This window comes from Chinchilla lanigera, unplaced genomic scaffold (assembly GCF_000276665.1).
Source record: "Chinchilla lanigera isolate Chin_1 unplaced genomic scaffold, ChiLan1.0 scaffold00063, whole genome shotgun sequence".
NCBI lineage: Eukaryota > Metazoa > Chordata > Mammalia > Rodentia > Chinchillidae > Chinchilla > Chinchilla lanigera.
Genome location: NW_004955464.1, coordinates 125,469 through 137,638, shown reverse-complemented (window position 1 = coordinate 137,638; position 12,170 = coordinate 125,469). Strand labels below are relative to the sequence as shown.

General features: G+C 38.2%; 2 protein-coding genes across 2 annotated transcripts in view; one reads left to right on the top strand and one right to left on the bottom strand.

Moving 5' to 3' along the window:
* Positions 1 to 4,439: 4,439 nt before the first annotated feature.
* Positions 4,440 to 8,379, bottom strand: LOC102022264 (wiskott-Aldrich syndrome protein homolog 1-like). Its single transcript, XM_005398768.1, has 2 exons — positions 8,097 to 8,379; positions 4,440 to 4,935 (listed from the first exon to the last, which is right to left on the bottom strand). Exons 1-2 carry the CDS (start codon positions 8,377 to 8,379, stop codon positions 4,778 to 4,780), a joined length of 441 nt encoding a protein of 146 aa, XP_005398825.1. The 3' UTR covers positions 4,440 to 4,777.
* Hook1 (hook microtubule-tethering protein 1) overlaps positions 8,225 to 12,170 on the top strand; it is an 81,520-nt gene continuing 77,574 nt past the window's right edge. The window contains exon 1 of the mRNA XM_005398478.2: positions 8,225 to 8,434. Within this exon, the coding sequence (XP_005398535.1) occupies positions 8,378 to 8,434 (57 nt within the window). The 5' untranslated portion in view covers positions 8,225 to 8,377. The remainder of the gene's footprint in view (positions 8,435 to 12,170) is intronic.

The following is a 12,170-nucleotide window of genomic DNA, read 5'->3' as shown; positions in this document are numbered from 1 at the left end:
ATGTAGAAAGGATAGTGGAAACAGAAGCCAATCTCTCACAGCCACAATTGTACAGCATTATTCTAGCAATGATTATCAATGGATGTTGAAAGCAGTAGGTAAAAACATACGGGAAACAAGAGAACTACAATGCTTTAGATTTATCATTATTTGCAATAGGAAAAACACCTTTATAATGGAGAAATCTGGTGGAAATAATCTAACCACATTATAAAATTTATTATTTCCAATAAATAAACAGTCCAATCCCATGTTCCTCCAATATGCTCACGATAGAATCGCTTCTCCAAATGATTAAACTTAGTAGGATCATGAAGAAACAATCCAACAAGTCTACTGGATTAGATTCTTCAAAAATGTTGCTGTCATGTCATGCAATACCACAAACATACATGTGCACACATATGTACACACAGAGGCTGAGAAACTGACAGGTTACAGGAGACTAAAGCAATACAACAATAAATATGCATGATTCTTGATTTCTTGATTTATCATCAAGGGGAGTAAGGAAAGGAATGAACTGAGGACAATCAGGTAAACTTAAATAAGGACTGATAATGCATTAGATTTCCCAAATGCAATGATTATATGTGATTATTTGAACAATCTTTATTCTTACATATGTGCTGAAATTTTAAAGGTAAAGAATTATTATTTCTCTTATTCTTGAGTGACACATATCTATCCATCCATCCATCAAGCATGTGGTAATTATATCTAAAATTTAAAAATGCATGTGCTTAAAAATGCAGGTATATAAGTAGGCCAGATATTTAATCCAAATGGCCAATTTAATTATTTTTCAGAAAAATCCTTTGAAGTTTATAAGAAAAATTGGGTAAAAATAATAGTTCAAGCTCATCTTCAGATAAAATATTGCTAAAAGCTTAATATATCCAAGGCCCCTGAGCCATCAGTGTCATTAGCAGGCAATAATTTCACTCACTTAGGCATGATGTGCTTGCTTTCTGCACAGTATTGAACAAAAGAATGTTTATTGCCTGAAGAAACATTTCAGCAACAAAGAAAAATATAGAAAGTGTTAACTGAAAAAGTAGCACACATGCTGCATTTTTTTCCCCAAGATTGTCTTTAATGATCAGCTCTGGTCTCCTTCAGGAACATTCTACTTTTCCTATCCAGAAGGTTTTCTCAAATTTGAAACTCAGTAGTCTGAGCTTGGGTGCTTCTCTATGCCTTACTCTCCTCATCCATAAAAGAAAGATGGAAAATATCACCTACCTCACCAGGGTGCTGAGGATAAATGAATTAGCATCAATGAAGACTTCAGATACAGCATAGCATCTTTTAAGTACTTAATAAATTTTAGCTAACACTACTGTTGTTTATATCTTCAAGACTAGGCATCTTTATAGTCACCTATTGTGTTCATACTGATGGAGACCACTATGACATGCCTCTGAGCAGGATTTAAATTAACCAATTGGCTTTCCATGTTTACTTGTGAGTCTGTCCAAAGCCACAACTGAGGATGCCTGGTCCAACCCCAGTTAACTAAAAAGAGACTGCAGCTGCAGGCTCCACACTCCTACAATGAATGTCAACCTGGAGATAAGCTAGTCTTCTAATTAGCATACTTTTCTACCTGGGGAAGTCTTTGAACTATCTCCCAAGATCTGCTTCCAGATTTCCGTGTTTTCTTCAGTATCCCCCTCCTTTGTTTGAAATCCAAATAAATATGGGCTGCTGAGAGTAGTTCTTTGAATTAGCCCCCAGAGAATGTCAAATTCTGTTAGAGGAGTTTGAACCTCCTGGAGCCTTAAAATCATACCACTTGTCTCTTTTATTTAAGCCTTCACCGTCCACTCATTTAGGAGATCGTGGGCCTGATCAGTCTGCAATAACTAAGTAATAATATTAACTTATTATCGTACAGAATAATTTTACAATGCTGAGCCCACTAATTTAGTAAAATTTGCTGCTTCTTTGTACCAGGGTAGGCCCTGCTCAATTATATCTATCATTATTTCTTGTTTACTTTATTTTGCCTTTAGGATGTCTGGAGAATACTTCCAAGTCATACTGAGAATCATTTGTTTATTTGGAAAAATATTTTTAAACTTTCATTAGCCATAACTGGGTTTCCAAGTGTTCTCTGCAACTGTTTCCATCAGTTAACACTTCACACATCCTTCCTGGCATTTCCACCTCTGCTTCTTTGTTATTGCTTGTGACAAAGTTGTCCCCCTTCTCCTGTTCTTAATGACCTGATAGATTCCTTGCTTCTATAACTTTGGCATTTTTATATATATTATATTCCACATAAGCTATATTTATCTAACACATGGAGAGCAAAGAACATACATCTTTTTTTGAAAAATGCCACTTTAATGCATTTTTCATATACATGTGGAGGCTTCAGAGTATCACATTTAGTAACAGTAGTTGTAAATCTTCTCAAGGTATAATGAAATGTAAGTAGAATTTCTAACATAATCCCAGTCTTCTGTAGAAATCATGCTTGTTTTGAGACAGGATCTCACTACAGGGATCAGACTGCCCTTGAACTCACTATGTAGCCCAGACTGGCCTCAAGCCCTCAGCAATCCTCCTGCCTCAACCTCTTGAGTGCTGGGATTTCAGATGTGTGCTAACACACCTAGCCAGAATTTATGCACTTATTAGACTTTTTTTTATTTTTAGACATATTACACATATCTTGTAAATGTGACTTTATTCAGTATAGATATATTTTTTCTTTTTAAAATATTAATTTTCAACAATCTAGTAAGCAATAGGAGATAGCCTGAGCATTTATACTATAAAGCCAGCTTATTCTTGCTTTTTTATAGACAAACATCTGTGGATTAAATGATTATCCACTGTGTGACACTGTTTGGTCTTTATATTAAAATCTGCTTACATGGATTAGAAGTATTTTTGTACATAGAAAAAAATAGGTCACCAACTGAATGCAAAAGCATGGCTTATGTCTTTTAATATGATGTAAAATGGTGACACATTTTGTGATTTTCTTAAACTGAGATATAAACTACAAGATTTAAATGTTTAATTGATACTTTACATTATCAATATAATTTTTAAAAACCAAATGCCCAACTTTACCTGTTGTTTTTAAGTATTTGAAAATGCTACTTATATGTTGCTATTTGAATATTTTTCTAATTTGAGTTATTTAGAGCAAGGTAAAACAAGCATACAATTATATTTAGAGCTTTAGCATGAGTTTAAATAAGTTTAATAAATGAAATGGCTATATTTATTTTCACTCAATGATGGCAAGTTAAACATTCCTTTATGCAAGTGTAAAACATAAATTGAAGAATTATCTGGTATTGTTACTTATGTCTGGAACTGATTTTTCTTTCCCACTTGTAAAACAGTATTTGATGGAGCTTAGGCAAAATTTAGGCACTTGTGTCTCTGTGATTACAGATCTAAGAACCAGAAGATGAATGTAATCATTATATGCTGCAAATATATACTAATAAAACATTAAAACTAAAAAAGCCTCAAAAATTAATAAGTTATAAATAAATATGCACACAAATAAAGTGGCAATTTTCATGACCATCTCTTTTCCCTAAGACTCTTCCTAGGACTTGTAAATTACCTAAAATCTGTAAACTATTATTCTAAAGTATCCAAGAGAGTCTGAAAACTGTCAGTCTACAAATTCTGCTGGTGCACTTGACCGCTGACCAGATGTAGTTCAAGTTTGCTACAGTCCTTTGAATATCATGGATTGTGGAGCACTTTGGGGGTTATTCAGAAAATGAAGTTAACCCCAGAGTTGGATTAATATACCATTCTGGCTTCCTCTATCTTTCCACTACTGAGATGGATGGAGTCTGGGCTGCAGTTCTTTCCTTTCTCTCTGCCTCCTCCTCTTCTTTCAACCCTTTCTTTTTTTTTTCAACATTTGGAGCACATCTGTTTGAGGACTAGAAAGGATAGCTATGCCTAAGAAGTGTGGTCAGGATCCTCTGAGTGTGGACACAGTACTTCACTTCAGAAGTGAATGCCTTGCAGGACTGTTTGTTGCATGTATGGTCATGCTGAGTTCCACACCTATGCAAGCCAGACTTCTCCAACCAGTGTCAACTCTCAGCCATCTAGGTATACAGAAATCAGCAGAGAAAGGCTTAGAATTTATATATTTCTTCATTCCATCACCTGTGTGTCTAAGGGACAGATTTTGTTCTTTACAGTTCTTCTACAGTTCTTTTTAAGGGCTGTGCCAAGAGATTTTTCATCTCTTACTAGTTTTCTCTTTGCAGACAAATTCAGAGCCCAAAATCCCATCAAAATCATGTCTCTCTCTCTTTTTAAAAACAGTTTCATTCCCTTGGAACCAAAAAGGCCATCTTTGTCCATTGTGGTTAAATTAGAAAATAGTAAACAATTTTACTAACGTTTTAATATATTTTATTATCTTTTCTTGGTGAGTCCAAACACATACACAGATACCCATATCTCAGAACACAGAGGATGCAGACTCACATACGTGTATGTCAGGTTTAAAGTGTATTGAGCAAATGTTATGATATAGCATGTGTGCTAAGCATTGCACATGTATTTATCCTCATAACATCCCTTCAAGGCCATGTGGAGACAGCTGTTTTTGTTTTTGTCTGTAGTCTCCTTCTGCTGGGAGCTGGCCCGTGAGCCTGCAGTCTTGGTGAGACAGCCAGTCTGAGTGTTCTGCTCTCTGCTAGCAAAGTGTTAGACTCATATCTCCAAACAGCAAATCAGGTGCCTCCTGTGAAATGTGGATTTTAAGTAGAATGACTCAGAAAGATCCAGCAACAACTTTGTGATTCTCATCCAAGTGGTGTCCTGAAGACTCCCAGTGGTTTTTGTTACCTAGATCTGGTGAACTGTTCTGGGACCTGCCCTCTCCTGTGCTGACTTCTTCTGCTCTTCCATTGAGTCCAAAGTTTCCATACCCTTCCAACAACATGTTTAAAAATTGTTAGTTTGCTTTCTTCTCACCACCAAAATTTCCTCATCAATACAGAAATATAACTATTATGCTAGTATATAGAGATCCAAACTGAGGGTTTATCTATAATTTTTGTCTGAGACAGAGTCTCACTTTGTAGCCCAGGTTGGCCTTGAGCTCATTTTTCTCCTGCTTCAGTCTCTCAAATGCCAGGGTTACAAATGTGCACCACTACACCCAACTAATTTTAACCAACTCTTTTCTTAATCTCTCTATGGTTACATAGGTGTGTGTGTATTCATACATGTATATATGTTAATATTTATTTAATATTAATCATTCTTAGCCTTTAGCTCTTTTTTATAAAAAGAAAATTGCTATGGAAAATCACAAAATCACTGTAAAGTACAAAGAAGGTGAAACTTATCTATTACTCCAGTCAACATAATCATCACTATTAATATTTTAATGTTTTCTTTAGTCCCCCTTTTTGTTTCTCTATGTATATTTTACCTATGTATATGTATATTTACAGTATACATACCCCATGCTTACACAAATAGGAATCCAATGTAAATGTATATTTATACAGAAAAGTATGTATATAACTATGTGTGCATTGGGATCCACACCATATGCACAAATTTGTACCATCATTTTTTTCTCTTAACATTATTTTGAAAGCACTTTCCTAATTAAGCTTCTTCCAAAATATACTAATGGTTATATTTAATTATGTAATAGACTATAAAGTGTTTAATCACTCCTCTTACGGATATTTTGTAGCCATTTATTTTTCCATTTTTGGCCTTGATAAATAGCACTGTAATCAACTTCTTTGGCATCTGATTATTTTCTTAGAATAGATTCTGAAAGCAAAATTACTAGCGTAAAGGTTACCAGCCTAATGGTTACTTTGAACATTTTAAAAGCCTTTGATATATATTCTCCAAAACCTTTCAGAGATTGTGTTAATTTGTGATCTGACAGTGTTTCAAAGCTAATTTCATTCAACTCCTTATATGTGAGTGTCAATTTTAAAAACCAAATGCCAATTTAATAGTTAGAAATGATGCTTATACTGCATTTGCCATTTCTTCTAATGTCTTCTCTCTGATTATAATGTAATACAAAATAATTGCAGAGAGAATAAAAATATAAAAGATTAAAGAATATAATCACATCTATATATAAACACAAAAATGGTTTAATGAATATCTTTTGTCTTCTTGCTGTGAACATGTTAAAATATATAAATAATTTTTATAATATTAAACTCACAAACATGTGTACTACTTTACATCTAAATTTTATTTAATATAGTATGACAATTTTCCTAGTTTCAAACAATCTTTAAAGCATTATTTCATTAGATGTTAATCTGCTATAAGGTTATTTAACCTTTCTTATTGGAGATGAACTGATCCATATCTATAGGCTTGTAATGCAGGTCATTGTTCAAAGCCTTTGACTATATTTCTGATGATTTCAGTATAATTTATGAACAGGAGAGGACTGATGGGTTTAAAAGATGTAGATAGTTTAAAGTTTCTTGATAAATATTGTCATTTTTTTTCTAAAATGCTTGTTCCACTTGTATATGAAAGTATACCTCACTTTTCTCATTATCTTTTATTGTTCTATTTCAGTGATTCATATTTTTTCTTTTTCATATTTATTTGAGATATTTGTTTCTGAGTCCATGAGGCTCTGAGAAGATGTCCGGATACAAACCAGAACATTCTGGCATCAACTGATTTTCCTTCACACATTTTTTCATCAGATCTAGTACCATAAAGAGAATTGGGCATCCTTCCTTCCTTTAGGATTATCCTGTGTGAGTAGAACACAAAAGGATAACTCAACCTGTCAGTTACTCTCATTATTTTATTTGAATAGTTCAGCCAGCTGTAGAGTTCAGCAAAAGATGTTCTCAGATGCTTTTGAATATGTAACTCATACTAGCAAAGTTTACAATTTGCAATTTACATTACCTGTACAATGTATGTTTACATTTTAATTACAACGATGTTAAGAATTAGGAAGTTGGGGTTCACAGGAAAAAGCTGAGGCCAAAGCCTGTGGGGAGGAAAGTCACAATTTGTACCGTGTCTTCCAGACTTAGATCCTGCAGTTGTCATCAAGTCATATGATCAGTGTTCCTGGTGTCCAGAAAGTAAAGTGATTCCAAACATGTTAAATTCTGAAATAACGTTAAGGAATTCAATAGCAAATGCATGCTTGATATTTTTAGAATGAGACTGATTTACATTGGAGGCTTTTAATTGCAGCCATCTATCATAGAAGTATTAAACTTTCCATGTCTAAATATATAAACGAAATTTAAATGAGCCAGATGCCTTCTTACATAGAGCACGACATGATGAAGTTATGAATGTGTGAACTGATGAACCCCAACAGCAAGGCTAGGAATATTCTAGCACCTCCCAATAACGCAAGCCACTATCAGTACCTCGGAGAGTTTCAAATTTTAAACCACTACCCACCACTAATATTCTTAGAAAAGAAAAGAAAATGGGTACAGTGATATCTTCCATGTTCTTTGAAAACTAAGATACCTTGTTTTTCATTTTGCTGTCCGAAAGTAGCCTTTCCTTTATCGTATTTAAAATGAAATAGCCATGATCTGTAATCCCACGAGAGCATATTAGATTTAAGAAGCATTAAAAACTGCTTTCTTTTTCCTAAGTCATCCATTTTTTTGCCACGTCTGCACATTAAAACACCCCTTTTCAAATGAGCGACCAGGAAAAAATCAGGTCGTCTTTCCTTGAGGGGTTTTAATTCCTGGGCACGATCTCTTTGGGAAGACCAGTAGGAGTAGTCTGGACCCCGCAGGTGTAGCCCGGGGACCTGCCGCCAAGGTCAGACGGGTCCTGCTGCCCTTCTGTGCCTCCTGGTGGCTTAGGCCAAACTAGTCTCTGCCACGCAAGCGCGCTTGCTCCCCAGCGCACAGACCGGACCTCCCAGTACTGCACCTGCCAGGTCATAAACCTCTCCCTACCCACTCTAGCTTTCGCCCTGAGTCTCACGCTCCTCTCCTGCTCATTGGTCGGAGCCCACGAGGGGCCATCCAATCAGCAGCCCTCTCTGCTCTGCCTATCCTGTTCTTCCTGCCTCCGCCCACCCCTCCCGGCCACCTTACCGCTTTGTGACTGGTGCATGCGCAGGTCACTCAGAGAGGCGGCGAGGTGTGCAGGCGAGGGGTGGGGCGGTAGGGCGGGGCCCAGGTGCGGCCGTGGGGGGCGGGGCGGGCGTGAGGCGGAGCCGAGGGGGTTGCTGCTCGGAGCAGTCTGCGGCGTGGGGCTTCGCGCGTGAGCGGCGCGGACGCCCGGCCTGGCCCGCGAGCTTTCCCGGCTGGCGGGTGGTGGTGACAGCGGCGCGGGGAAACCGCCACGAGGGGCAGGCTCCGGCGAGCGTCCCGCCATGGAGGAGTCGCTGGCGTCCCCGGAGCGGCAGCTGTGCGACAGCCTCATCCTGTGGGTGAGTGCGGGGCCTGGCTCCCGTCCGCCGCGCGCTCGGGTCGCGGGCTCGGCCTCCCGGGTCCGCGCGCCTACCGGGAAGAGCCCCTCCGCCCGGGCCTGCCAGGCCGCGGCCCGGCGGGCTCCGAGCGCGTGCGTGCACGTGTACGCCGGAGACGCCGCGGTGTGATGGCGCGCTGGCCTGCGCTTCTCGCGACCCCTCTTCCTCCATATTTTCCTTGAAGGGAAAGGACTTGGCACATTTACACTTTATCCATATTTAGGATTTGCGTTGATTTGTGCTAGGTTCAGATGGGCAAGATCCAGCCCCAGATTTGTCGTTAATGTCGAGAGCAAAGCGCCCCCTCACTCCGGGAGTTGCCTGGAGATGAACAAACTGGCCTGCAGGTGTGGCCCCCCCACGCTTGTTGCCCAAGGCGGGAGCGCTATTGGTGATGCACCCCCAGACCATTTCGCTGTGTGTCGAGGTGCGTGTGCAGAACGGAATGTGATCGGACTAGATCAGGAGACCTTCCTTGCTTGATGAGATTCTCTGACCAACTCCTAATACTGTAATCCCAAAGAATGAGAAATCTGTAAGATTTCTGTAAGTGTATAGAGTCTGTTGGAAATAGCCATAATTTAAAGCAACTTCGAAGTAAAACTGTAGGAAGTAAATAACTTTTGCTTTAAGTGGAATATAAATGTGTAAGGTTTCTGAGTTAAAGCAACTAACTGGAAATCTGTATTTTCATTTAAAATAGATGTTGGGGTTCAGATACTGTATTTAAGATTGTCATGAAGCAAGGCAACATAATTTTTAATGATGTTTTGTTAAGGCAAGTGGTTAATTAAAGGGTCTATCCTAATTTGTTACATTATGCTTTAACACCATCTGACTGAAACAGTAAACTTTAATTTTTATGCCGTTGAGTTCAGTGTGACAGGGTAGAGAAGTGCAGCATTTTCTTGAACAGTTACTGTGATATTTTAAAATGTTATGTGACTTTACTAATTCTTGACTTCCTGCTTTGTGTAAGGTGCTGAGTAAGGCACAGATCAATGTCAGTTGGAATGGTAGGCAGTGCTGTGTATAATTACAGTGGAAAGCAAACTTCCTTAAAATCTGAAAACTTGTTTAGTTGCCCAAACTGGCCTTGGGCAAATAAGGAGCTCAAGAAAACAATTGGTTGTTTGCTTCTGCAGTCCTCTCTCAGGCTGGAAAACACCATGAAGAAAACTGAAGGAACAAACTGTTGCCTTAGTGACTACTGCTGCTGCCAAATGTGACTTTTCTTGTTCACTTGCCCTATAACCTTGTCCAGCTTTATGGTTAGGAGTGACCAGACAGTTCTTTTCTTCCTTTTTAGCAAAGCTTTATCATTACTCTATGGATCTTTTTTTCAACCAGATGACCACCTTCTTGTCTTCTGCTGTGACTTAAGACTCAGTCCCTTCCAACTCTTCTAGAACTTTGCTCTATTACTTAACCTCTTCTGTATTTGCACTTCTTTCTTTTCCTTGGCTCTTTTCTCTGTATGTATAAATGTGCTAAAGTCGCCTTTTTCAAAAGAACAAAGCCACCACTTCACTCACTCCATATGTCTCTTTCCTTCACCTTTTATGCTCCCTTTACTCTCATTCACTCCTTAGCCTACCCAGTGTTTTCTTTCTCAAGCCTTTTGCTTTATAGTATTTACCAAATGCAGCAACTGTAATATTATTCGTTTGTTATTCAGTGCCTCCTTTGTGAAATTACTTTCTGTTTTAGTGTCTAGGGTATCTGTCTTTTGGTTTTTCGTCTTTACATAATTCCTGGTGAGCTTCACCATTTGCTTGCTTACTTTTTGCTTTTCCCAGCCCCTTCACCATTGATCTTCAACTCCCTAAATTCTCCAAATTCACCTCTTGCCACACACCTCCAAGTCCATGACTTCTGCATTGACTTCCTCTTTTTTGCAGAAGCTTAGCTTTTGTTATACACCTTTAAAGAAAAAAAAACTTCTGCCTAGAGTATTGTAGTTCTTATATAGCTGATTATTCTCACTATGCAGACCTTTGATCTGTTGTTACCTTTCAGAGATTCTCTGTGATAGTCCTTTCTTAAGTAGGCTTAGTCGTACCGTTCTGTAACCCCAGCTATGTGGGAGGCTGAGGCCAGAGAATTGAAAGTTCAAGACCAGCTTGGGCAATTTAGCAAGACCCTGTCTCAGAAAATACATAGGGCAGGGGATATAGCTCAGTGGTAGAGCACCCCTGGGTTCTATCCTGAGTACCACAAAAACAAAACAGTACTGGCACAAAACTGACTTGTGGATCTGTAGAACAGAATAGAGGACACAGAAACCTTCGGCACTGGGCACATTCAGGTATCTTATCTTTGTCACAGGGGCCAAAAACATACATTGGAGGAAAGATAGCATCTTTTAAAAGCAAGTAGTGGTAGGATAAGTGGCTAGAACATAGAGAAGATTGAATCTAGACCCACAACTGTCACTATGTACTAAATGAAAATCAAAATGGATCAGAGATCTAAACATTTAAACAGAAACACTTGACCTCACCTGCTGGAAGATAAAATAACGGAGGTCTTGGAGTCATAGGTGTAGGTAAGCACTCTTTAAACAGGACCCCAGTTACACCAGAAGTAATATCAAGAATAAACAAATGGGATCATGTCAAATTAAAAAGTTTCTGCACAAAAAAGGGAAACAACCAATACAGTGTAGAGACAACCTACAGAATGGGAAAATTTTTTACCAGCTAGTCTTCAAAAAGAGGACTAGTATCTAGAATATATAAATAACTCAAGAAAATTAGACCCTCCCAAAATTAAAAAAAATGAAAAATGGACAACTGAAGTGAATAGACACTTCTCAAAAGTACAGATAGGCAATGCATGAAGAAATGTTAAATGTCTCTGAACATTGGAGAAGTGCAAACTAAAACTCCAGGATCCCATCTTATTCCAGATAGAATGGCTGTCATAAATAATGAAAAGCATAGCAACAACAACAAGTGCTGCTGAGGATGTGGGGGAAAAAAGAACCAGTCTACATTATTGGTGAGAATGTAAACTAGTACATCTATTATGGAAGTCAGTATTGAGATACTTCACAAAACTAAAACTAGAGATTCCATTTGATTCAGCTATTTCCCCTTCTAGGATCTTCCCCAAAGAGGTAAAGACATCATATTACAGTGACATATGTACACCAGCGTTTCTAGTAGGTAGCTATAAACATGGGTAGCTATTCATAATACGTTGGAAGCAGCTTATATGTCTAGCAACAGATGAATGGACGAAGTAAATGTGGTATTTACACACAATGTAGCACTACTGCTGTGAAGGACCAACTTGAGTCATTTGTGGGAAAACAGATGCACCTTGAGACCATAATGTTAAGTGAAATAAATCAGACACAGCGCTTAAGTATTGCATGGTTTCTCTTATGTGAGAATCCCAAAGTATAGGTAAATTAAAGAGCAAAATAAAAGATAGACAGTAGGAAACAGGGAGATGTATCTTTTATAACTGGCAGAGGACCAAGAGATAGAGGGAGCGGAGTGGAGAGGGGAATAAAGAGGAGAGGATGTAAAAAGAATTAGATGTGTCATGTACATGTACCAACTTCCCATGATAAACATTATGTACTGCAGATGTGCTAATAATAAACACAAAAAACAAGGGAAAGCAAAACAAAAAGTAGTACTACTTAATCTTTTACCAACCCCATCTGTTTATAATTTGTTATTAA

Excerpts from the sequence above, each read along its gene's own strand:
- LOC102022264 (XM_005398768.1), bottom strand. The coding sequence starts at position 8,379 with ATGGCGGGACGCTCGCCGGAGCCTGCCCCTCGTGGCGGTTTCCCCGCG. Across the intron at positions 4,936-8,096 it reads CATGCACCAGTCACAAAGCG|GGTATGGAAACTTTGGACTC; the intron begins GTAAGGTGGCCG and ends TGTTGTTGGAAG.